At 45.1% G+C, this 27697-nt stretch overlaps 1 protein-coding gene across 1 annotated transcript in view; it reads right to left on the reverse strand.

The window, feature by feature from the left end:
- Positions 1–369: 369 nt before the first annotated feature.
- LOC131095403 (mothers against decapentaplegic homolog 2-like) overlaps positions 370–27697 on the reverse strand; it is a 93993-nt gene continuing 66665 nt past the window's right edge. Inside the window, exon 10 of the mRNA XM_058043097.1 lies at positions 370–638. Within this exon, the coding sequence (XP_057899080.1) occupies positions 515–638 (124 nt within the window). The 3' untranslated portion in view covers positions 370–514. The remainder of the gene's footprint in view (positions 639–27697) is intronic.

The raw sequence follows: 27697 nt of genomic DNA on the forward strand, positions 1-27697 counted from the left end.
ACAACTCAAAAATCTGCTTATTTAAAAAAGTATAAAAGAATAAGGGCATAGTCTTGGAATTTTATAAGAGATTTACCCAAATCAAAAAACCCCAAGCAACTATGTATGGGAACTAAAATGTAGAACAGCAGAATACTGCGAAATTTGAGATCATGATGCATTACTTGTACGTATACTTAGTTATTCATGTTATTGATAAACCATTAGGACACTCAATTATATACCAAATAAAAACAGCATTAAGAGTCTTGAGAACAGTCCCATCTTCTTTCTGAAGAAGGCATTTCTATACACTAAATTTTCATCTAGTAGCAGAGTATAGGAAACAGAATCCACAAGGTGCTTTAATTGCTGAGACCTCAAGTGCTGTTTTTCTTTTTTTTTCTTTTTTAAAAACCTTTTTAGATAGTAAACAGTTCATGGGGACCACACACAAATACTATGACAAACGAGGTTTTATATTGTCTGTTGATTAGCCTTGATATTTAGCCCACTGGTAACAGAGGAAGGAGTTTTACGACATGCTGGAGCAGCGTACTGAAGGGGAGCCCATCTGAGTCAATACTTTGTCCAACCATTGTAGAGGTCCATTCAGATGAAGTTCAATCCAGCAAGGAGTGCTTGTTACTGTTTGCCGCCTAGAAAATAAATAATAGGGAAGTCAGAAAGCAGCTTTAGCTACCATAAGGTTCTCCATAATATGATCAAATCTGTTTCCATCTATATCTCATAGACAGAAAGATAAAAATCCACAACCATTACCATAACTGTTAATAAACTTGTTTCAGACAGTCTTTGAAGGAAAAAAAAACCAACAAAAACTCCAAAACACTCCACATCTGTAAGACACATCAATAATTAGATGCTTGTCCATAATACATTGAGAATATTCTGCTCTGGAGAAAAAAAGCTTCAGCATTTGCCTCAAGTATGCTTCAAGTACCACACCAAGAGCTTTACAACTAAAAATAAATTCTAAACTGAAGATTGTCCAACCAATGTGGTGTTCACGTCACAGATAGCTGTGTGCAGCTGCATCACAACCTTCAAAGAGTCTGCATGCATAACTGGGTTTGAATTTTGTAGACAATTACTGAGAAATACAAACTAGAAATCCTTGACTCTGCACTATTAGCATGGTCAAACAGCACAATGCTATGATGATCATAAGGTCTGGCTTTTTTGGAGCAAATGACAAGACAAATGTATAAGGAAACTGCTAGATGTCAGAAACACTGTCAAAACACTGTGTGGTTATAATGTGCTAACTGATGATATCTCAAAGGAACAGTAAACTTTTATCTCCAATTTTCTGTAATCTTACATTTCTACATGTATTTTGCACTGCAACATCCTCACAAAAACAACCAAAGTAAAAATTGTGTTTCCATTGTCTTCAATATAAACTTACCTATAATTTTTCACAATAGAAGCCCTTAATTAAACACCATCTCTCAAGTCTCAGTAAAACTGAAGGGCTGACAATCAAAAAAGTTTCATTCACTCTCCCATATACTGTCGTTTCAGAGACCTGTTGTTCAAAAACTTTCCTTTTCATCTCCAAAGTAAAAAAAAAATCAGTATCAGACATACTGTGCCTGAAAAATCTTGTTTTTTTCACTATACCTGCTCCAAGCATGGGAATTTTCCCAAACTTGACTGCCAAGACTACTGTTGCTAAAACAGTTTTTCCTAGTAATTTTAGCTATCCCAAAGTCAAAGCAAGATTAAGATTCAAAGGCAGCAGATTAGTCAGACACAAACCCAGCCCCTTAATTTTTACTGTTGGCACTGCAACCCTTCGTTTTAAGGAAATCTATTTATATAAACAGAGGAACTGAAAAGGCAGAAAAATTAAGCTAGAGAGAAGATGAATTTCCAAAGTTGTCGGTGATTTCACATTTTCTAAAAAAAGAAAGCAGCTAGGGTCTGTGCACTTTCAGCACTCTAAAAAACATTGTTTATCTTAGCCCCAAATGTCTGTGCTAAAATAAAGTGATCCAATAGAACAACTTAAATCACAGGAAATAGAATTCCATTTAGTCTCAAATCCTTTCCCAAAGAGGGAAGTTCATTATTTCAATGCTGGTAACTCCTCTACAATGTGTTCCACAACACACTTCCTCAGAATTTTATAACTGGTTCTGTTCAACAACCCTAGCTTTGCACTACACTGGCAGAAGTTGACAAAATAGCAACAGTTGCTTTGCAGCTGTCTCAAAGCTAAAACTCAGCCTCTTCTACCCACAGATTTCCAGCTCACATATCACTGTTTGCTGTAATTATATCTCTACTGAACTCTCTTCAGAAGATGATCCTAGACCTGAATAGTTCTTGTGATAACGTGAACACTTGACTGCCGATCTGAACTTCTACCACCATCCTCAATTCTAGCCAACATGTGTTGAGCAAAAAGCTATAAACTATTTTGTCTACCAAGCTTATAAGCGTGGTAAATAAACAAAATGAACCACTTTGCCATACCTGTGCATTTACACACATAGCATAAAATATAAGTAATGCTCTGGCTTTGCCCAGGCCTGTTGTATAAGAAACGTTTTTGACATAATGATGAAGCACAGAAATTTTAACAAGAATGATGGATTTTACAGTGTCTCCTAGTCTATTTTGTGTTTTGGTTTGAAAGACAGGTGTCTGCTAAGGAAGGCAGGAGCCTCCCTTGGAATGGAGAGTGTAAACCCCCTCCCTCCGAATTATTATAATTTTGAAATTAAGGGGCTCTCAGGAAAAGATATGAAGATGGGGATAACAGTTCTTTACTAGTATGTAAAACAAGGTATAATAGATGATATGTATAAATTCGTGCTGAGGCTACAGTAATCTCGCCTGATGAAAATCCTAACATACACCAAAGGAGGGTTCCAGGAAATTCTCTCTGATGGGATTACAGCGATATGCACCAAAATCCTAGCCTGAATATTAGTCTCCAGAAATGTTGATTCCAGAGGATTATTCGTCTGACCAAATCCCAGCGATATGCATCATCGATAAGATAAATATGTGTCTCCTAGAATGTATATTGCAGGAGATTTTCCTCTAACAAGGCAAATTATTTACCAGTTTCGGGAAACTCTCAGCAAGAGCAGCAGCAAGAAAGGAAACACTACATAAATATGCTAAAAGGATAAGATCAACGATAAAAAAGCAAGAAACCCTCCCCGGCCACCTTCGGAGCTTGGAAATATATAAAAAAGACTTTGTGAGAGCTGTCTCTTCGTGATGCACAGTGGAGAGGAGCCATAGTAGCCCCCCCCCCATCTCACCCAACGCTGTTAGCCTACTTCAGCACCATCTGATCTTTGCTTGTGGCCTTTTTTCAATTGTATTTTAATTATGGAACAAATTCTCCTCATTAATCAAATTGGCTAATTCATTTATAACAAAGGCAAACAAAAGAACAACAACTATGGCATTAACAACAAACAGAACCAGGGATCCAGAAACAGCCTTCTCAGCTGCCGGCACTTTCCCCTTTGGTGCAGTTACTGTCACAGCCAGCAGGAATGAGCAAAAATTCCAGGGTGGTGGACGAGATGTATCAGAAGGTCAGCGGTGATAGCTGGAACTTCAGGATAGCGCAGGCTACAGCGTGGAGAAACCCAGAGCAGTACCAAAGAAACAGCAGGGGTGGGGCAGCGACAGCCTGGCGCTGAGAAGAGCAGGGAGAGACGAAGTTCAGGATTTCCCAGGGCTCAAGCGTATATGGTGATAGGTCCCTCAGGACTGAGCTCCAGCAGTGCCGGTGAATTCTCCCCGCAGTAGGCAACAGCCTGGCTGTCCTCCTCCGATGCCAAAGAGCAAGAGAGAGAATCCCCAACTCCCCAGCCCTCATCATTTACCTGGCTCTATTCTCTTGGTATCTCTGTGGTCCAGTCCCGCCTCCTTCCCCCACCCCCGAGAAAACTTCCAAAAACCAGAGGCGTTCCACTCCTGACATCTCAAGCACCCAGTCATCAGTATTTCTTAGCAACTCAATGGGAAAAAAATCCACAAGTAACAAGGAAAGCAAAGGAAAACCCAACCCCCAATATTTTGACAATTCAGACTACATTCATTTAAATTCAAGGTTGTGTTTGCAGGAGTATTGGAATTAAATAGCAGTATAGCCGGATGGAACGTGCCTGGGCTCGTCTGGCTCTTGCTGCTTGACCAAAGGCGGCAGCTGTGGTGGTTTCACCTCAGAGACACCTTTGGCTAGCTGGATGCTGCAGCTGGGCACTTGGGAAAAGTCCAGGCATGCAGGAGCTCAGGTTTACCTCTGGTGGAAAGGCTTTTAGGCGAGGTGAAGGAAAAAGAGTCGGGTTCTGCTGGAGGGTTTCGATCCAGAGCTTTATTCCAGGCACACAGGCCTCTGAATCCAGCAACAGCTCCAACAGAACAAAAAAAACCTGTGTGGTTGCTGTGTCTTTTAACCCCAGGGAGAGAGGGAGGGAAGGGGTAGGGATCCCACCAACCAGGTAAGGGGGGGGAAGTCTCAGGGAACAAATGACACCTGGATGGCCCAATGTCCCCAGGGCTGAGAAGCATCTTTTGAACTTCGCCAATAGCCAATCACACGACGCCCTTTCTGGAATGCCAAGATTGACAGACAGCACTCAGCAAGGGGAAGGGAGGGGTTATTGGCACACCTGGGGAAAGAACCCAGATGGACAGGCTATTACATCACACTGCAACACAGTAGCAACCTCCTCTTGCTTTAATCTCAACTGCAACATAACTTACAGGTTTTGTGCATCAATATTTTAATAGCATAATTTTAAAAAGAGATGTAAAGAAATTAGTTCAGCATTATGCCAGTAATCAGTTTCTGTGGTGTTCTGGCAGTGTTTGCACTGCAGTTTTTTTAATCCTGTGATCTCTCAACAGACTGCTAACAATCAACATTCTCCCTCCTTAGAAACAAATTTACCAAAGGGCTCCTCGCTGTTTTAACTCAGCACTTACACTCCATTCACTTCAAGTTGTGTCCATATAATCTGACTGATAAAGCCCCTTCTGTTCTGATTTGAATATTGTATTTAAGTATGTGTAAATGTACACATACTTCTTTTGAGACAAATCTGAGAGGAATGACGGATTTGTCTTCACAAACGAACTGTGGGTCTGCTGGTAGATAAAACTGTTATGAACAAAAATTTGGTTAATATTTTTTTCTGTGAGAAGAAGTTACCACTACTGCTGGGCTGCTGCCTTTGTTATTGTAATCACGAGTCGTTGTCGTTAATGGTTGTTTTTGTATTAGTAAAAGCCCTGGCTGGGGCGAGGTAATGGCCCTTCTCCTGGGTGGGGACCTTGCCCGAAGCTAAGTTTTACCTTTCTCAGAATAGGGAAGACACCTGAGAGGGTGGGGGGGGGTTATGCAAAGTGACTCGCAAGACCAGAATGCTTTGTGGGACCCCCATCTCCAAACTCATGGAGAAACCCCAAAAACAACGAGCCACCTAAGAGTTGAGAGACTGGAGTGATGTCTGGACGTGAGGAACCAAGTGCTGAGCCTGCAGAGATGCGGGAAACCTTCATCGTTCCTCACCCTGTCCTCGAGATCCCCCGAGCCAGGACTGGGGGGTCTGGAGACCCGGACCGAGGCACCATCTTATGGGATCAGGAGACCCAAAAAGCTCCCAAGAGGATCTGATCCCCAGCTCTGCCCCTGGTGGACAGAGCTGCACATATCCTCCTCCTCTGAGTCGCCCTGGGAGACGACGGACGCTGCAGACCCGTCGAGCCGCCCAATCCTGAGCTGATCACTTTTAATAAAGGCATTACACAGGAGAAGAAGTCTCCTGGCCCTGTTTATTTCAGCTGGGGGCTCTCGTCCGGGATAGCCACGCCGCAAGAGGACTCAGGACTGGCCATCTTGGATCTTCAGAGGACAGCTGGCTACCAGGACCAGAGGGACCGGCTCAGGACAGCGACACAGAGGAGCACCGGAGCACCGGACTGGTGAGAAACTCGGTGGTGGGAGCGGGAGACGTGCGCATGTGTGTGTGAGTGAGACGAGTGCCGGCAGCCGGACCTTCGAAGCGAGAGTGGACCCCTCATTCCTGCGGTTCCGTCTTTTCGTGAGAAAAGCGGCCAGGAACAGGGGGACGCAAGTGGAATTAGTGTGAGTGAGTCGTCTCCCAAGGGGGAATAAAGGGCCCCCCCACTCCGGGCGTGCGGAGTGAATTACTGTGTATGAGTGGCACGCACCCCAAAGTCCTGACAAAGGGAGGTCAGGCACTTTTGTAAGTCTCGAGAAGGATTCGAGTAAGATTTGTCAGTCCCGAGAAGGATTCGGGTGGTTCACAAGCCCTGCAGGCAAAGTAAGTCCTGACAAAGGAGTCAGGCACAAACCCCAGCGAAGGAGGCTGCGGTTTGCTTTTAAGTCCTGATACGGTGAAGCCTAAAAATTGGCAGGTTAGGCAAACTAAAAATCAGGCAGTTGTTTCTCCTGACTGAGGGTGTCAGGCACGACCCGGATTCTTGGCCGTGGCTTCGTGTGTTTAAGTCCCGATAGATGTAAGACCTGACGCTGGGAAGTTGGGCAATCAAGAGATTGGGCAGTTGTTTCAGTATAAAGTCCTGAGCATCAGGCAGTAAATTTGAAGTTCAGTGGAGGAGGCTGGAGCTCCTCAAGGAAGGTTTTTTTGAAATTCCCGGTCAGTAGAGGCACCTTCGGGATTTTTTTATTGAGACTTGAAAAATGGGATGTTGTAGTAGTAAAAAGACTGGCAAGAGACTGAGGGATATACCTCCTAGTAGTCCCTTAGGAGAACTGTTAGTAAAATGGGATTCTATAGAGGCCACGAAGGGATTAGATAAAATGAAAATGATCCATTATTGTATGGAAGCATGGCCAGAATTAGAGTTGCAAGGAGGATGGCCTTGGTGTGGGACAAAGGATAAGTGGATGTGCCAACAATTAAATAATTATCTGACAGCTCGAGGGGATACTGATCCTGAGCAATTATTGTATGTGGCTTGCTGGTTAAAGAGTGCTGTTGGGGATGAAGGGGTGCGAATTTGTAAGGTACAGAGGAAGAAAGAGGGGAATGAAGGAGGGGATGATAGAACTAGTAAAAGATGGGACCCCCTGGATTATTTGCCTCCTTCTGCCCCTCCACCTTATAATCCTCTTCTTCAAGCACCTCAAATGGCAGGTCCGGTTCCTCCCCCGGCTGCCATCTCATCACCACCTGCTCAAACTCCTCCTTCCACCTCTTCAGCTTCTGCTATGATGAACCCAGTATCTCCTCCCGTTCCTTCTGCACCACCACAAGTGCCCTACTCCACCTGCTGCATTCTCCACCCCTTCTCCAGCTCCGATTAATATCTACTCAGGTCCCTCTCCCCCTCCTATTGCTGTCCCTTTACCTCCTTCTACCTGGGACACAAATGCCTCCTCGCCCAGTAGACAGCTATCAGCAAATACACCTGCTGATGGGCAGAAAGTTCAGGGTAACCCAGAGAACCCTCAAAGTAGTTTGGCATCTGAAGATGGGCCATACTGTAGCACCAGATCCAAGACCTCCAAGGCAGAGAGACTCTTTCCCCTCAGAGAGGTTCCTATGGGAGGAGTGGCGGGAGGTGTTGGCTTTGTGAATGCTCCCCTAACTGCTTCTGAGGTGAGGGGATTCAAGAAAAAGTTGGGGCATTTAGTTGAGGACCCAGTGGGCATAGCCAAACAAGTGGATCAATTTCTAGGTCCAAATATCTACACTTGGGGGGAAATGAATTCCATCCTGAGTATATTATTTTCCCCAGAAGAGGTCCAGATGATAAGGGCGGCTGGCATAAAAATTTGGGAGAAAGATAACAGTCCAGGACCCCAGGTGCCATCAGGTGAACAGAAATTGCCACTAACGGAGCCCAACTGGAACCCTGATCAGGTGGAGGGTAGGAAGGCCATGAGGGAATATAGGTCTTTGATAATACGGGGGATCAAAGAGTCAGTTCCCAAAGGAACTAATACCCAATTGGCATTTGAGGGTACACAGGAGAAAGATGAAGCTCCTGCTGCCTGGCTTAATCGCCTAAGGTGGAACTTTCAGTTGTACTCTAGAATAGACCCAGACACCCCAGAAGGTCAAATGCTACTAAAAGTCCAATTTGTTACCAAATCTTGGCCTGATATACGGAGAAAACTGGAAAAGATGGAAGATTGGCAAGAGAAGGACATTAATGAGTTATTAAAAGAGGCACTGAAGGTGTATTTAAGGAGGGAGGAAGATAAAGCAAAGGCCAATGCTAAGATCATGGTTGCTGTAGCTAGAGAAAGTGCAGGGTGGGCGGGTCCACCACCAGGAGGAGGCAAGGATAAGTCAGTACTGTCAGGTACAAGAGGGATGGAGACACCTCAAGGCCCTTTGAGAGAGCGACATTGCTCTTACTGTGGAAAGGCAGGACACGTCAGGAGGTTTTGTAGAAAACTCAGTCTTGATGAGGCAATAGCCAGGGAACAAGATAATTTAGGGAAGATCCTTAAAGGTGACGATTAGAGGGTCAGGGGCTTTACACTATAGGGGACCTGATGTAACATCTAGAAGAGCCCTTGGTAAACTTTGAAGTGGGACCCTTAAATGAAGAATTAGAATTTTTGAGTAGATACAGGAGCAGATAAGTCCTGTCTCAACAAAGTGCTAAAAAGTGTAGTATAGTATAGTATAGTGAAAAACATCTGAAGTTAGAAAAAAACAGCTAGGTAGAAAGGATATCCAATAGCACCAAAACTGGCCAGTAATGCTTAACTTGTAATAAGTGATGTGAAAGTAAAAGGTACCTTATTGTTGTCTTGTTGTGTGCGTGAGAGTGAGTCACAAAGTCAGCCTCAACTTCCCGGGCACGTGGGAAGGGGGCAGTGGAAGTGTGTGTATGTGTGACCTGCAAACCAGGCTTGTGTCCCCCAGGCGGGTGGGGGCTGTGGCCAAAGAGTGTGTGTGACCTGCAAACGAGACTAGTGCTCCTCAGGTGTGTGAGGGAGCCGTAGCTGTAAGAGCGTGAGTGACACGCAGACAGCCTCACAGGTGAATGTGCACCAGAGGCAACCAGAGCCAGGGCCCTTCCAGGAGGCCCAGAGATGCTGAGACCTGTGGGCCAACCCCAAGGTGAGGGGAGCCACAGTGATTTTCTAGCAATAATGATCCAGTTTGTGTCTTGAGGGTGTGAAGGAATGTGTGAGAATGAATATAGACAAATTAGAATAGAGGTAATGTAGATTGTGCATTATAAGTTTTACCACATCTCCTTAGAGGGAAGTGTGTGTTTGAAAGCCCGTTTCAGGTACTCTTCATTACTAACTCGACTGTGCAGACCAAAAGGAAAAAGTTGGACTCACATCACTCTCACCCCCTGGCATTGGACCAGGATTCAACACCAGTTTCTTTCCCTCTGGCATTCTGGCATTGGACCGGACTGCACCCCATTCTTCCTCTGGCATTGGACCGGACTCCACCGCTTTGTCCTTCTGGCATTGGGCCAGAGTCCCAGTTTTTCCCTCTGGCATTGGACCAGAGTCCACACCACTCTCACCCCCCCGGCACTGGACAAGATTCATCTGCTTCACAAGTTAAATCACCTGAGTATACTGTGATTTAAAGATGACTCTCAGAAAGAAGAGTCAAAAAGACTGAACTGTGTGGAAAAAAAAAAAAAATTGGTATCAGAGTTCTAATATTGCTTAAAATGTTTTAAGACTGTTCTGTGTAAACTATGTTGGTAAAAAGTTTAAGACTGTAAATAAGTAATTCTAGTTAAGTTCCCCAATTTATTTCTAAAGACTCCAGGTTAATCCTCTACAGAACACTCCCCTGGGAGGGGAAACCAAAATTGGTAGGGAACAGACCAAGAGAGGTTTAACCAGAGAAATGGGTAGAAGGGACTCTAAAGAGCTTGGAAGCTTTTCCTCAGTAAAGTTCCCCAAGAGGCAAGGCCGGGTGGGCAGGCTGTGTGAGATGACCCATACCGGACTCTTGGGAAGGGTAGTACTGATGGCTCTGATTGCTGGTGGTGCTCAGGGGAGCCCAGCTGAGCCGTGCAGTGAATGCTACCAACCCCTCTGTGAGGAGGAAGTGAGCTCCTTGTCGAGAGTCCACATCAGTTCTAACCCTGATTGTGTTAACCTCTCCCAATTGGTCTTTTATCAAAAAAAATAAGAGAGTGTATTGGATAGTATACAATACTGCCACTTTTAGGCAGCCACTCCTAGGAGAGTGCCCTATAGGGGAAGCCTGGTTGTGCTTTGAATGTGATGCTGCCAAAACAAGCTCAGCAGATCTAGTGAAAAGCAAAGAAATGGTGAAAATGGTAAGAAAAATTGTTTGTTACAAGTATTTATATGAGTGTACTGGAAAAGAGATAAACCCCTTTAGGAACACATTTCAGGGGAGCCTTAAACCCCTAGATTTGATCTTGTCTGGCAGCTGCACCGCTAGAGTGATAAAACCAATTTTCTTGTTGCCCAAAGAAACTGGATCAAGTTTGGGAGTTCCTATATATAAGGATTTGGGAGAAATTAAACAGAACAGGCACAGTGAAATAGAAATTGAGAAAATCCAAAATTGTAAAAGCCAAATTCGGATCCCAATATCTATGTTAAACAAAGTTATCCGGCTCCAGGCAGTATTAAAAATTAAGAATTCAATTATTAGGAACATTTCAAACGAAATAAAAAGGTTAGCATGTGTAAATAATGAAGATCAAACTCCTACACTTGATCCCAGTGGGTGGGAGAACCTGGAGATTTTCAAAAAGGATGTGTGGGAAAAGGTAGTTTTTCTCGCTGTGTGTATACTTGGAGGATTGCTCTTTTTACTATGCTTGTTTATCTGTTTTAGTAAAATAGTACTGGCCGTGCAGACCAACCTGAAGAAACCAAGGAAAGTAACAAGGTTAAGTAACCATGATTACCAAAGTGCACAAGGGATTTATAGTAGAATCAAAACAAAAAATTTGGAGTTGATGCGAGCTTAGAATTTAAGCTTGATCAAAGAAAAAGAGGGGGGACTGTTATGAACAAAAATTTGGTTAATATTTTTTTCTGTGAGAAGAAGTTACCACTACTGCTGGGCTGCCTTTGTTATTGTAATCACGAGTCGTTGTCGTTAATGGTTGTTTTTGTATTGGTAAAAGTCCTGGCTGGGGCGAGGTAATGGCCCTTCTCCTGGGTGGGGACCTTGCCCGAAGCTAAGTTTTACCTTTCTCAGAATAGGGAAGACACCTGAGAGGGTGGGGGGGGTTATGCAAAGTGACTCGCAAGACCAGAATGCTTTGTGGGACCCCCATCTCCAAACTCATGGAGAAACCCCAAAAACAACGAGCCACCTAAGAGTTGAGAGACTGGAGTGATGTCTGGACGTGAGGAACCAAGTGCTGAGCCTGCAGAGATGCGGGAAACCTTCATCGTTCCTCACCCTGTCCTCGAGATCCCCCGAGCCAGGACTGGGGGGTCTGGAGACCCGGACCGAGGCACCATCTTATGGGATCAGGAGACCCAAAAGGCTCCCAAGAGGATCTGATCCCCAGCTCTGCCCCTGGTGGACAGAGCTGCGCATATCCTCCTCCTCTGAGTCGCCCTGGGAGACGACGGACGCTGCAGACCCGTCGAGCCGCCCAATCCTGAGCTGATCACTTTTTAATAAAGGCATTACACAGGAGAAGAAGTCTCCTGGCCCTGTTTATTTCAAAAACTAGCACAGAGAGATAAAAAAAACAATGGGAAGGATTCCACTGATTGATGAATGGACAAAGATATTTACCTTTACAAACAAACTGTAGGTTTGCTGATAAATGAAATTAGATATTGAAAGATGAAAGAAACAATGGGGAAAACCCCTAAATTCCATAAGAATTAAACATTTTAAAAGGAGGATTATACATTAGAGGGAAATCTTGAGTATCAGGCATTCCAGGAAGTCTGTACCTCTCAAGTACCTCAGCCAATGGGGAAAGAGAGAAGGGAAATGCGGCCAGGAAATTAGGATAAAAAGGAGGGTGCGTCCTCTAAAAATTTGAGAGATCCCAGGGGAACACCCCATGGCCTCTCCCTTTATTCGAACAAAGTAAAAGGACTCCTCTGTCTCCTTTTTGGACATAAGCCTCTGATGTTTGTGGATTAATTTTCCTGACAACTGGGGCCCCTTTCCGGAATCTTTACACCATCTGGGGTGGTGGGCGGTGAGTGGAGCTGGAGGCGTGCCTCACCCAGTTTTGGTGTTCAGCTCCCCTTGGTGCCAGCCGGCACCCAGAGATTGATTGGGTTCCCGAGACTGTCCAGGAGACAGACGAGTGGCGGACCCGGGGGGTCCATGAAGAGTCCACAGGGAAGGACCACTGAAAATCTCACCAGTGAGTAAAATGGGATCTTTGGGGGAGCAAACCTGGGAGGGCACCCATGAAGGGTAGCACAGGTAAACCTCAGAGGGCATCCCTGGAGGGCAGCACAGGTGAATCAAGACACCCATTGAGGGTTGCAAGGGTAAAGCTGGGAAGGGGCCCTGGAAAAGGGATGACGATCCCATAATACCCCCAGAGAGTCCCTTGGGGAGAATGCTGAGGTCTTGGAACAGATTATACATTCACCCAGAGGTAACTATGGAGATCATGGTAAAATATTGCTATTTTGTGTGGCCAGAGTATAAGTTGCCAAAGGTGCTTATATGGCCACCTCATGGAACAGAGATAATTAATTTTTGTTGAATTTTGTGGAGGTATTTAAAGGAGAATTGGAAAGGATAGATTGAAAGGGCATGTGGATTGATATGGATTAGACAAGAAACAGGAGAAATCTATGTGTTAAGAAAAAAAGGGAGAAGAAGCAAAAGGGAAGTAAAACGGTGAGAATTGGGATGTTTTTCAGCACCTTCTCCTGTCCTGTCCTGCATGTTATGAACAAAAATTCAGTTGATTTTTTTCTGTGAGAAAAAAAGTTACCACTACTGCTGGGCTGCTGCCTCTATTATGGTAATTACGGGTCGTTGTTGTTAATGGTTGTTTTTGTATTAGTAAAAGCCCTGGCTAGGGCGAGGTAATGGCCCTTCTCTGAGACAGTAATGGGTGGAGACCCTCCCGAACAGTGAGGAGAAGAGACCTGGAGGGGGGGGGGGGGGTTATGCAAAGTGACTCCAGGACCAGCATGCTGTGTGGGTCCCACGCTCCGAATGTACTGAGAAAACCCCCAAAACAACGAGCCAAATAAGAGTTGAGAGACTGGAGTGATGTCTGGATGTGAGGAGCCGAGTGCTGAGCCTGCAGAGATGCTGAACACTTTCGGAGCCCCTCTCGCCCTGACCATGGGAGTTGTCCCAAAACCCGGAGCAGGCAGAAGAGAACAGAGGGAACTAACATCAGATGGGAACACCATGCCCTAAAGGCTCCCACGAGGGGATGTGATTCCCCAGCTCTGCCCCTAGTGGACAGAGCTGTGCTTATCCTCCTCCTCTGAGTCGCCCTGGGAGAGGCAACAGGAGACTGCAGCCCCGCCGAGCTGCCCAATCCTGAGCTGATCACTTTTAATAAAGGCGTTAAAAAGGAGAAGAGGTCTCCTGGCCCTGTTTATTTCACTGCAGTATTGCCACCTGACCCAGGGCCAGCTGAAGGCCCCTTATATCCTCAACTCCCAGAGTAAAGGGATCAGGGAAATGCTGTTCCTACGGCCCCACCTGAGAATAATAAGTGTAGGGGGAGGGGAGCAGCATATCGTATATCCCCCTAGAACTAGAAAAGGAACTCAATTTAGAACATCAAAAGCCCCCCGGACCCAAGAGACAGGGGTACACCATATGCCACTCCGCCAGGTTCCTTCGGGGGGGTCAAGGGGGAGGGTTTGTGTTTGTTTTTGTGTGTACCACTTACTATCCAGGATATAAGTGTTATGAACAAAAATTCTACCAATTTTTTTTGTGAGAAACGGTTACAAAAATCAGCCAGATCACTGTTGCTGCTGAAGTTCTGACTGTTTTGTTATTGTAATCACGGGTCGTTGTGGCTAATTGCTCCTTTTGTATTAGCAGAGCTTTGTCCCAGGCTAAGTTGTACTTTTCCCCAAAATAGTGAAGAGACGTGGGGGGGGGGGCTATGCAAAGTGACTCCAGGACCAGCATGCTGTGGTGGGGCTACTGCTCCAAACGTACTGAGAAAACCCCGAAACAACGAGCCAACTAAGAGTTGAGAGATTAGAGTGATGTCTGGATGTGAAGAACGGAATGCTGAGCCTGCAGAGATGCTGAAAACCTTCGTAGTCCCTCTCACCCTGAGCACGCAAGTCGTCCCGAAACCGGGAGCGGACGGGGAGAAATGGCGAAAACTAACATATGAAGGCGTCATCATGCCCTATGGGCTCCCACGAGGACTGGACCTCCCAGCTCTACCCCTAGTGGACAAAGCTGCACATATCCTCCTCCTCCTCCTCGTCGCCCTGGGAGAGACGACGGGAAGCTGCAGCCTCGTCTGAGCTGCCCAGTCCTGAGCTGATCACTTTTAATAAAGGCCTTAAAAGGAGAAAAAGTCTCCTGCCCTGTTTATTTCATAAGAGGGTTGAAAAAAAGAATTACCCCCATATCTGAATGATCCCATAGGGGTAAGGGAAAAGATAGAGGAGTATTTGGGAAATGTGGATTATACATGGAAGGATTGGGATTTTCTTTTGGGGATTTTGTTTGGGCAAGCTTTGCAGAAAATATTAAGAGAGTTTACTCCACCTTCAGGAGTTAGGTTGTTGCAGTATGTGGATGATTTGCTTTTATCAGGGGGACAGGAAAAGGCGGTTGAAGAGGCTACTGTAAAGCTGCTTAATTTTCTTGCTAAAAAAGGACTTAAGAGTGTCCAAAAAGAAGGAGCAGTTAGTAGGGAAAAAAAAAAAAAAAAGATGTCAAATATTTGGGACACATTCTGACTAGAGGGTTACGGTGTATTGATCTAGAAAGAATACGAGGGATTTTATAAGTACCATTACTCCAGAAAAAAAAGGAGTTACGGCAGTTTTTAGGGTTGGTGGGATACTGCCGAGCATGGATTGAGGACTTTTCTGTTGTGGCCAGTCCTTTATATGACTTTTTAACCCAAGATAGTCCTAATGTCGCAGTATTGACACCAGAAGGAGAGCAAAGCTTTAAAAAAATTAAAAGACAAATTGATTAATGACCCAGTCTTAGCTCTTCCAGACTCAGAAAAGGAATTTGAACTATATGTGGATGTTAAACAAGGTTATGCTAAAAGAATTTTGGTGCAAGAGCATGGGAGAACACAGTGGCCTATTGCTTATTTTTCTAAACTGTTAGACTGGGTGGCCAGAGGCTGGCTCCATTATCCACAGAACTGTGCAGCCACAGCTCTGATGGTGGCTGAGGCCAAAAAGCTGACAAGGGAAAGGTATCTGATAGTGAAAATTTCAACTCTGATTAAAGCTTTGTTAACTGAGAGAGCCTCTAAGTGGATGACCAGCACTCAGTTATTACAGTCTGAATCTTGTTTAATGGAACAAGAGGATTTAGAATTTAAAAGTGGGAAAGGGTCCAACCCAGCCTCCTGTTTGAATGGCCCTGAAGGGGGAGGGAGGGGCAGAAAGAAATCCATGACTACATTCAAGTGATAGATCTACAGACCCAGTCTAGGGAAGATTTGCAGAATGCTCCCTGGCCTGAGGGAGAAAATGTGTTCAGTGATGGGTCTTCAAGGGTAGTAGAAGGGAAACGATGTACAGGATACTCGATTTAGTGAATGGAAAGCAATTAAAGGAAGGGGGGAGGTTACTGCCCACCTGGTCAGCTCAGACAGCAGAGCTGTATGCCCTTGTGAGAGCCTGTGAATTATACCAGGACAAGACAGTGAATGTTTTTTACTGATTCTAAATATGCATATGGGGTGATCCATGCATTTGGGAAACTATGGGGCGAAAGAGGTTTTTAACCTGCAGGGGAAAGACGCTAGCTCATGAGAACTTAATCTCTTGCCTATTGGAGGTGGTGAGCTTACCAAAAAAAGTTAGTGATAATACACATCAAGGCACACTGGACAGGGTGCTCAGAGGAGGTAATAGGAAGTCGACTGGCTGATAAAGAAGCTCGGAAAGCTGCATTGCTGCCAGAAACCTTTAAGAGCCTCCCTTTGCTCCCAGTAACTGCACTGCTGCCAGAGAAACTGTCTTTTCCACTAGAGGAACTTGAGATAATTTAAAAGAGTGGGGCAGAGGAAAGAGGGGATAATTGGTTTACAAGGGATGGTAAACAGTGGATACCAAAAGCTTTGGCCTTATAGCTGTTAAAACAACTTCATGGAGGGAGTCATTGGGGCTCTCGAGGACTGGCAGAAGCCTTCCTCAAAACATATGCTGCTGTGGGTCTTTTTATTCTGGCAAAGCGAGCTATTGTGGGTTGTTTGATTTGTGCTAAAACCAATAACAGACTTACAAAGAAACTTGCCAGGAGAGGGAGGCCTTGGGCTGTACATCCCTTCCAGAGATGCCAGGTGGATTTTACTGAAATGCTCTGAGTGGCAAGATTTAAATATCTTCTGGTAATATTATGTCAGTTAACAGGGTGGCCAGAAGCATTTCCAGCCTTTTCAGCAACCACAGAATCAGTTATTAAAGTATTTTTGAAACAAATAATTCCAAGATATAGGATTGTGGAAGCAATAGACTCAGATAGGGGAAATCATTTCACAGGAAAAATTCTTCAAGGAGTTGTAGATGCTGACAGTCTGGTCAGAGAGAAAGTCAGATAAATTTTCCCAGGCATTGCTCTGGGGAGTTTTGAGAAAGCTCAGAGAAAGAATTAAAACAATTCTTAATCTTTGCAGATGGTGTTGTTTACTTGTAAGATGTTTACAAGAAGGGTGTTGTTCCTAATTAGCCAATGATGTGAGGGGTGTTGATTGAGGACCGATCAGGTCCAACTTTGTCGAAACTGTCTATAAAAGAATGTGATGGCTAATAAACTCCGCATTTGCCTTCTGAGAACATAGGAGTCTATGTCGCTTAATTCATCCATCCCAAATAGAACAGCGACATCTGGTGGACCTCCTACATTCAGCGCAGCCAAGACTGATGAACAGGAGTCCGGTAACCTCCAACGTTCATTGCAGCCAAGACTGATGACTCGGAGTTGTCTTCCATCCTCCAATAAGAGAGATATGGTGATTTTCCCTTCATCCTCCCAGAGGTTGCTGGTCCTTTGTGACCAACGGGTAGTGGAACCAGCCTAGTAGCTGGTTGGGACAGGTCCCCAGCATGCAAGAGTTTGTATTCTGGAGGAAACCACTGCTTAGGCAGGCTGCTGGGGAAAGCTTCCCTACAAGATGGGGAATCAAACCTCTGCAGAGGAACAAATTGTGCTTTCTGTATGGAAGAATGAATTACCACATGTAATGGGTTAAAACTTTAGGTTTGTTCATCAAAGCTGACAAAGTTATTCCAGTAAGACTGTTGCACCACCTCCAGTTGTTTGCTTAAGTAAATTTCCAGACTTTAAAGGATAAGGAAGGTGAAATCAAAGACAATAGGTTTCACAAACATTTGTTTATCTGTTTAGTAAACTGTTAATATGGGTGGGGGGTTTGCTATGATTGATAACACAGTATCAGCTTATCCGCTCAGTAAACCTAGGATTCCAGGAACTCAGCAGATTGAGCCTAAAATTCCAGGAATCAGATAAACCCAGCAAATAAGGAAAATACCAGCCTTCATCTTCAGACCTCCGGGAGGTGGACTATGACCATCTAGACACAAAAGAAGAATACGCAGAGTACTACACATGAACCCAGAAGCAGGACTGTATAAGAACTCCACGAAATATCAGAAGAATGCGGCAGTGGTAGAGCGGGGACTCTCCTGTCGCCTAGTGCGCCCGGGGCGCTGACTTTGCCTATTATCGCTTGCTGTATCAATTAATAAATTTCATTTTATTTGGACTTATTAGTCGGTGATTAATCCCCCACTGCAACTAACCCATAACAGCACACATGGGAATTGCTATATTAGATCATTCCATGCACGTCCTGTTCTGCTGGGCAAAGGCTCGTATTTTTGGTAGACACTGGGACTGCTTTTAGCCTAGATACTTGGCAGTCGCTAGGAGACCAGCTGTGGCAAGAAATCTCCAGTGGAGATAAGGATGCATTTGAATTAGCAGTAATCTGGGGCACTATTTTTAAAGCGTTACAGAACGGGACCCTGGGGAGGGTGAAACGGATGTGGAGGACTCAGAGGGTGAAGACGATCCCTCTATAGACACTTATGTGCCAGAAGGCGAGGAGGCTCAGGAAGCTGCTGGCGGCTTTCCCTCAGCTCCACCTGGACCCCTGAGAGACACGGAAGTTGCTAGTAAAATCTATCCCTCACCGTGAGATTATGTCCCCCTGACATATCCTTCTCCCCGTGACTTTGTAATGCCAAAGTATCTGTCACCCATGACGCAGCTCACGGACGCTTTGTTCGCTGAGCCCCAGTCGGAAATTGCCAAGTTTCCTCCTCGTTTTGCCCCCCCCCCCACCTCCTCCTCTTTCTGCATCTAAAGTGGCAGCAGCAGAGCCTTTGCTGCAGCCAGCTTTGTTTCCCTGCCTGGCCCCTCCTCTCTCTGCGTCTCAAGTGGTGGCGGCAGAGCCTTTGCGACACGCAGCTTCATTTCCCCCCTTGGACCCTCCTTCCTCTGCGTTGCAGGGGGCGGTGGGAGTGCCTCCGCTGCAGAAAGGTGATGCAGTTGGAGCCGTTGTCCCTTCGGCCCCTCCGTTCCCATCTGCAAGGTCAGCGCAAGTGTCTGCACCATCTCCTCCACCAGCCTCATGCGGAACTGTGGGCGCCGTGCCTTCTACTTCTGCTGTATTGGCGCCACCACTCGCAGCGTCCACCATGGCTGCCCCCCCGCCTCGGTGCTTCAAGCTTGCCCGCCCTCCTCCACTTCCTTCAGGCTGTCCCGCGTGCCACTGCCCCGGGACGTGGACAGTGACACGGATGGAGACCGACAGCTTGTCCCGCGGCGGGGGAGTGCCTGGCAGCTGAGAGCTGGCACCGAAGTGCTGCAAAAATGCCCCAGAGCCACCTGTGGACATTGCCACTATGTCAGGTGACCGTGCGACCAGAGCATCTGGGATGTTTTTGGGAATTGGTCAAATTGCGAGCTCTGGAAATGGGGAATTGGGACTTGCTAGAGAAGATGGCGATGCCCAGGGGTGGCATTATCAAGACCGTAGATTAAGGGGGGGGAAACACAGGTAGACATCAAGTAGTTGTTCCATCATCTAAAGAAAGTATGATAGTGAATCAGGGAGTCAGTGTAGCCCCACAGGGGGGTGTCCAAGCCCTTCCTGTGTTTAAGGCTGTTCCAAATATGAGACAAGTCAACAGGCATGATGTCATTGCATGGAAAGTCGTACAGGATTTGCAAAATAAAGTAGCAAAATATGGACTTGGTTCTTCAGAAGTTATGCAAGTTATCAGGGTGTTAAACACTGATCTGCTTGCTCCATTTGATATTAAACATCTGGGTCAAGTGTTGTTCCAACTTGTGCAATTTAGAGTTTTTGAGGACAACTGGAGGCAGGTGCCTGATAAGACTGCAGCAGATAACATGCGACTGCCTCAGGCTGATCCCAGATATGCCGTTGGAGTAGATGCTCTTATGGGGAAGGGTATCTTTTCTAATCCTGATGTTCAGGCTACCTGGGACCCTCGGATTCTTGAGTAGAGTCAAAAGATAAGCATTGGGGCACTGTTAAAAACTATAGAAATGGCTACTCCCAAGCCGCAATATGTGAAAATAACTCAAGGAATAAAGGAACCACTTCGGCCATTTGTTGAGAAAATTGCAGCGGCCTTAGAAAAGCAGATTGAGGATGACAACTTGAGACAGATTTTATGCAAGCAATTAGCAAAGGATAACCCAAAAAAGATTGCAGAAAGATCATAGAGGCTCTTCCAGGTGACCCAACATTAACAGATATGGTCCAAGCATGCTCTAAAGTGGGCTCTGTAGACTACAAAATGTCAGTTTTGGCTGCTGCTATACAGCCATCCCAGGCATCCGGTGAGTGTGGACAACAGAGACAGGTGAATAATAAGTGCAAGCAAAAACAGGTAACAGAGAAGCAGAAAGGAAAGAAGGGTCATTTCTTGTGTGCTAGATGCGCGAGGCAAGGTCTTTATGCAAACCAATGTAAGTCTAAATACCATGCCAATGGTCAGCTTTTGGCAGGCTCGGGAAACAGGAGGAAGAGCGCAAAGGAGAGCTGTGCTCTGACACAAGTGATTCCCCAGTGCATGGTACCGACACAGGCTTACTCAGCCAGCTTAGGGGTAGTACCCAAGGAGCAGATGGAGTGGATGTACACACTGCAGCAACAGTCATCTTAGAATCTTGTTGTGTATATAAGGTTCTTCTGGATGTATTTGGACCTTTGGGTCAAGGACTGAGTGCACTGCTTGTGGAGAGATCTAGTGCGACCCTTCAAGGAATCTTTGTGCATCCAGGAGTCATTGATGCTGACTTTACAGGCCAAATTTGTGCCATGGTTTCCACACCCACCCCCTCATCACTATCCTTGCAGGGACTTGCATTGCTCAACTTGTGCCTTTTCAGTCATGTGTCCCCAGGACTGACCAGCGGAGTCATGGGGATGACAGCTTTGGATTTACAGGACTGCCACAAGTTTTCTGGACTGCAGATATTTCTACTCAGCAACCACAGATGACATGTACCCTGATTCTACCAGGTGCCAGCCCGCCTCAGATCCAGCTTCAAGGTTTGATCAACACAGGGGCTGATGTGACAATCATCTCCTTCTCTGCGTGGCCTCCTGTGTGGCCTTTGGCTTCCATGGGTTCGGTCATCAAAGGGTTGGGAGGAACTACATAGACCTTTATAAGCCAATGGTCTGTGCTGGCCAAAAATGCAGAGGGGCAGACGGCTACAGTTCTGCCTTATGTCACTGCAGCTCCACTCAACCTCTGGGGGCAGGATGTATTGGCAGCCTGAGGGGTACAGATTGGGACACATTTTTGATGGGGGCCACTGTGCTGAAGGGTGCACAGTATCCTACGTTGCCTTTGTGGCGGCTAGTAAACAGACTCATCTGGCAAAACCAGTGGCCCCTGACAAAAGAAAAGTTGGTCGCCCTTTGTGAATTAGTTCAGGAACAATTGCAACAGGATCACATTGAGACTTCTACTAGTCCCTGGAATACTCCTGTCTTTGTAATTAAGAAAAATCTGGGAAATTGAGGCTGTTACAGGACCTCTGGAAAATCAATGCAGTGATGGAAAGCATCTGGGCATTGCAGCCTGGTATGCCCTCATGCACCCTGATCCCTATGGGGTGGAAAATTTTGATCATTGATTTGAAGGATTGTTTTTTCACAATTCCTTTGCATTCTGATGACAAGTCAAAATTCTCCTTTATGTTACCTGCAATTAATAATGAGGAACCTGTGCAGAGGTACCAATGGAAATTTTTGCTGCAGGGCTGCAAGAACAGTCAGACTATCTGTCAATGGTATGTGGCTCAGGCCTTGTCTGGAGTCTGCAAGCAGTTTCCTGAAGTATATTGCTATCACTATATGGACAACATCCTGGAGGCGGCATCCACCCAGGATGAGCTGCTGAGGATACAGACTCAACTGTTCACTGCTCTGCACTCTTATGGGCTGCAAGTAGCTCCAGAGAAGGTTCAACAGCATCCTCCTTGGAAATATTTAGGAGCAAAAATTTTGGATAGCACCATTCAACATCAAGAGGTGCAATTAATGGATTCTATTAAGACTCTGATGCCCAGAAATTGCTGGGTACCATCAGTTGGTTATGTCCTTATTTGGGGCTAACCACAACACAATTGTCCCCACTGTTTAACGTTTTAAAGGGGGACCCTGATCTGAATTCACCTCAGCAATTGACTGCTGGGGCGCGACGAGCGCTGGAGGAAGACCAGCAAGCTATTTCTGCTCATCAGGTTTATCGAGTAGATCCCTCCACTGATATCACTGTTTTCATTACCAATCCAGATTTTCATTCTACAGGTATCATAGGCCAATTGAGTGAAAAATGGTCCGATCCTTTGCACATTTTGGAATGGGTCTTCTTGCCCCATCAACCGAAAAAGACAGCACCCACATTGTTTGAATTGATCACTCATTTGATAATCAAATGCCATCAACGGTGTTTGCAATTAATGGCAGCTGATCCTGAAAAATTATTCTTCCAGTAGAGCGGGAAGACTTTGAATGGAGCTTTGCTAACAGCGCTCCTTTGCAAAGTGCGCTGCAAAACTTTTCAGGGCAGATTGCTTATCATCTGCCCAGTCATAAGTTATTGCAGTTGGCAAAATCAACCAATCTGTCTTTGCAGCCCAAAAATAGTCGGGTGCCAGTGCAAGGACCCACCGTCTTCACTGATGGCTCAAGAAAAACAGGGAAAGCCATTGTTACTTGGGAGGATAAATCTGAGTGGCAGGTGCTGGAAGGCCACGAGTCAGGCTCAGCCCAGTTGGTTGAATTGAAGGCTGTTGCCATGGCATTCCAGCGATTTTCTCAGGTACCTCTGAATCTGGTAACTGATTCTGCTTGTGTAGCAGACATAACCAAATGTTTGGATTGTTCACTTCTGAAAGAAGTCAATAATGCAGCTTTGTTTCACTAACTGAAAACGTGGTGTGTAATTCAGGCCTGAATTCATCCTTATCATGTCCTGCACATTCGGAGTCATACCAATTTACCAGGTTTCATAACAGAAGGTAATGCCAGGGCTGACAGGTTGGCTAACCCTGCGTGGGTAGTGCCTCAGCCTGACAAAATTGTGCAAGCCAAGGCATTGCATGATTTTTTCCATCAAAGTGCACATACATTGCAGAAACAACTTCAGTTAATGCCAACTGAGGCTCCTGACATTGTCAGTTCTTGCACTGACTGTCATGGACTTACTGCACCTTTACCAGCAGGGGTAAACCCCAGAGGCTTTCAGACACCTAAAAGCCTTGCAGCTTTGGCAAACGGATATCACTCATATTGCCGAATTTGGCTGACTTAAGTATGTGTACGTGTTTATTGACACCTCCTCTGCTAAGTGGGCATCTGCTCATACTGGGGAAAAGGGTCATGATGTTATTGCCCATTGGAGGATGGCTTTTGCAATCTTAGGTATACCTTCTTCTGTGAAAACTGTTAATGGTCCTACCTACGTCTTGCAGAAGACGTGTCAGTTTTTACGTTTATGGGGAGTGTCGGATGAATTTGGTATTCCGCATTCTCCAACTGGTCAAGCTATTGTTGAATGTGCTCATGGCACTTTAGAGCGTGTTCTGGAAAAACAAAAAGGAGGAATGCCTCGAGAAACCCCGCACAGCTGACTGGAAAAGGCTCTATATACAATTAATCACCTTACAGTGCCACAAAATTCAAACAATCCTGTAATTTTAAATCACTTTCTTTCATTGCAGTCTTCAGGTGAGATGCACCTGCCTTGAGCGAAAGTCTGGATACGGGATCTAACCACTAATAAGTGGGAAGGCCCGTGTGAGCTTATCACTTGGGATTGTGGGTATGCATGCGTTTCCACAGATGCTGGGGTATGGTGGATACTTGCAAGGTGTGTTCGCCCTGACTTGTGACACCAAAAGCAGAGTGTAGCCAACAGGCAACCATCGAATGATGATCAGGATGCTGATCATCAATCGGATGGTCTCTACAAGTAGAGAATGAGCATTCTATCTTTTTCTTTGCTTCTGGAGTAGTGAATGTCGACAAGTTAGACTGCCAATTCTTTGAGCAGACTAACAATGTTTTGTTTACTGTATTATAATTAGTAACTGACTTCTTGCAAGAATGAACAACAAAACTTGATGGTGGTGCATGGACGTGATTGTGAAGAATTTGATGGCATGTGCAAGAGAATCTCCCTGACCATTCTAATTTAGTGTCTGATTGAGGTTCTGGTTGGTAACCGGCAAATTACTAAAGGGGCCTCTTGAGCTGTGTTTGTTCTCCTTCCTGCAAAGGGCCCTGCAGGGGTTTACAAATGCCACCTTCTTTTTTAAAAGAAAAAGGAGGAATTGTGGATGCTGACAGTCTGGTCAAAGTCAGATAAACTTTCCCAGGCGTTGTTCTGGTGTAGCATCCCATGAACTCTCTCTCCTCAGCCAATTCCCAAGCAAATTGCCTTGGAAAGACTTACCATAGATTTTATTCTTCCTGTGGGAAAAGAAAAAACTCCCCCATGGACCTCTGTCTCACTGATCCCTATATTTCACAACCTACCCTAGTTTCTCCTTTCCCTGTTTCCTCATTGGTTGGGTACCCCTGGTGGCTGCCCCCTCTCACCTGGAGACCAATCCCCTTTGCCCTGCCATTAGCTCTGCACCCCTCCTCCCTTCCCCTTCTTAAACTGTCCAGAGCATGTGCTCTCGCTCTTTCACCTGGGTTTCCTTCAGCCACCACATGTAATTAACCTTGCTGGAATAAAATCCTGCAAAGAGCCTTCTGCCTCTCTCACTGAGCCAGCTGTAGTGAGTGTTGTGTGTGAATCTGACTGCATTGCCTGAATGTTAACCCAACCTACAGGAGAGGTTTGTTTGGAACAGATAGTAGGCAGAGGCACCCATCATCCTATTCCCCCATTTTTACTCTGGGGAGTTCAGAGAAAGAATTAAAACAATCCTTAATCTTTGCAGATGGTGTTATTTAGTTGTAAGATGTTTACAAGAAGGATGTTCGTAATTAGCCAATGATGTAAGGGGTGTTGATTAAGGACCAATCAGGTCCAGCTTTGTCAGAACTGTCTATAAAAGAATGTGATGACTAATAAAGTCTGCATTTGCCTTCTGAGACCATAGGAATCTATGTCGCTTAATTCATCCATCCCAAATACAACAGCAACAAGTTGTGACTGCTTTAGGGATACAATGGACCCTCCATACCCCCTGGCACCCCCAGAGTTTGGGCAGGGTTGAAAGGATGAATAGAGAAATAAAGAAACACCTCCCAAAGCTGGTGATAGAAACTAAGATGTGGCTCTTGCCACTGGCTTTGGCAAGAATAAGGGCCAGACCCAGGGGAGATATTAAATTATTTCCCTTTGAATTGATGTTTGGAATTCCTTAACCTTGTAATTCTCAGCCTAGTGGGGGGATAGAGATAAGTGATATGTATTTGAAACAATATGTAGCCTGGATACTGTCTCTTGTGAAATCTCTTTGACAGGAAGCTCAGCTGGCACAGACCCTGCCTTTGGACTTTGCTGTTCACAACATTCAGCCAGGAGATTGGGTCCTAGTTAAGGAGTGGAAAGAAGCACCCCTGGTGGCGAAGTGCCGTGTACCTTTCCAGGTGTTGCTGACCACAGAAACAGCTGTCAAGACAGCTGAACATGGGTGGACCCATCACACTTGGGTCAAGGTCTCTGAGGGCCCGGAGATTAGGACATCTCAGCTGGAGGAGGATAGGAAGCTGCGACTGACACTCCACAGGAGTGGACTGGAGCAGTACCCAGTGCGTTGACATCGGGGGAAGCCTTGTGTGCCTATCCACAGACTGCCTGCTGAAATAATCGGTGTGGGCATCCCTCCTTTCGGATCTCCAGTCATTGGGGGCCAATCCTTGCTGTCATTGTTTTCTTTATGTTAAGCTGTTTCTGTGCCTTCTCTCGCCACAGGTGGTGTGGAAGACAATGTGAAAGTGAAAATTAGGTTAGGAGATTAGATTACACCATTAGAATGTTTCTCTTAATAATCTTACCCTTATATTGTCAGTTAGGTTGGGGCCAAAAGTGGGAAAATAATTTTTTAACCTTGTGAGAAGGAGTAGCAAAAACCTTTAACCTTAGCAATTGTTGGGTCTGTGGAGGGCCAGGGGGATCTGAAAGCTGGCCATGAGTGGCCAGACCAGTCGAGCCTAAATGGTGGGTTAGCATCCTGAGTGAGGTCCATAATTGAACAGGATTTTGGGATGAAGAAGGAAGTCCATGGCAGCTTCATTCTTCTGAGAGAGGCATTTATTGTCTAAATAGAACAGGAAACATACGTGGGAAAAAGCGTTTGTGACTGGACTTTATATTTGGGTTTAGATTGTTGGACCCCCAACTGCTCTCCTTATGATTGTTCCAGATATCAAGGCAGATGGAATGAAACGCATGTTAAGCTCACTAATGGTAGTTGGGTAAGGTGTTCCTTCCATAATTACCGGAAGGATTTTGAAGTCTATAAAGCAGTGGGGAAGGATAAGTTTTTTGACCCCTTATTTTTAAGCTGCCCTCAAGATAATTCCACAAGTAGGACACATGTTTTCCGTGACTATCAGTGGAAGTGGCAACACTGGAACGGAACTTGAACCCTTTTTAATAGGTTCTGGTCCAGATCTAACAAACAGATCTGGGATGTAACTGCAGGTGGAAACCTCATGTGGGAGCTTGGAAATGCAAATACTGTGATTCTTACAGCAGGGCAACTATTGTTGGGGGACCACTAGGCCCAGGAAGCAAGCTGTATTTTGACCCACCAATTTATGATGAAAATTGGAAAGGTCCCTTTGCCAATGGGACCTGGGCTTTAAAAGGGCATTACTGGATTTGTGGCCAATATGCTTACTGCAGGTTACCCCCAAACCGGTCAGGGATATGTTATGCAAAGGTATATTAGACCATTGTTCTTTCTGTTACCACAAGCTCAGGGAAATCAGTTAAGAATCAAGTTGCATGATGATTTAATTAGAGAAAAGCAGTCAATTGATGTATCCCTGGCTGGAAGGAGCACCCAAAAGTGGGGTGAAGATGAATGGCCACCTGAACGAATTATACAACACTGGATCAGACACATGGAATCCTAATTAATATCAGGTGCCAGAGAACCCTTATATAATTTAAATCAGATAATTAGGTTACAAGCTGTCTTTGAAGTAATAATGAACCAGACAGCTACAGCTCTTGACCTCCTTGCTGACCAATCTACTCAGATGAGAAATGCAATATTTCAACATCGGATGGTATTAGACTATTTATTAGCAGAAGAAGGGGGAGTGTGTGGCAATTTAAATGACTCAAACTGCTGCTTGCACATAGATGGCAGTGGAAAGGTGGTGAAAAAAATAACAAAAAGAATACGAAAGTTAGCTCATGTACCGGTCCAAACATGGAAAGGATGGAAATGGGACATGTTTTTGTGCTTATCTGGTGGACTATGGGTTAAACAAATGCGTTTCTTCCTCTTATGTGTTGTAGCAACCCTAATCTTTTTACCATGCATGATCCTTTGCTTAGTACAACTTATTCAATATGTGATCAAAGGAATGCAGGTAGTAGCCATGCCTACTGATCCAGAGATGGCTACAAAAGGACAGAAATTGATGTCACTGCAAATAATTGTAAAACCAAAAAACCCAGGAACAGGAAATTAGGTCCATGATAACTAAAGTTTGTAAAGACAATTATTTTTAAAAAATAAAAGATGAGGGATTGAGAGGAATGACAGATTTGTCTTCACAAACGAACTGTGGGTCTGCTGGTAGATAAAACTAGCACAGAGAGATAAAAAAAACAATGGGAAGGATTCCACTGATTGATGAATGGACAAAGATATTTACCTTTACAAACAAACTGTAGGTTTGCTGATAAATGAAATTAGATATTGAAAGATGAAAGAAACAATGGGGAAAACCCCTAAATTCCATAAGAATTAAACATTTTAAAAGGAGGATTATACATTAGAGGGAAATCTTGAGTATCAGGCATTCC

This window comes from Melospiza georgiana, chromosome W, assembly GCF_028018845.1.
Source record: "Melospiza georgiana isolate bMelGeo1 chromosome W, bMelGeo1.pri, whole genome shotgun sequence".
NCBI lineage: Eukaryota > Metazoa > Chordata > Aves > Passeriformes > Passerellidae > Melospiza > Melospiza georgiana.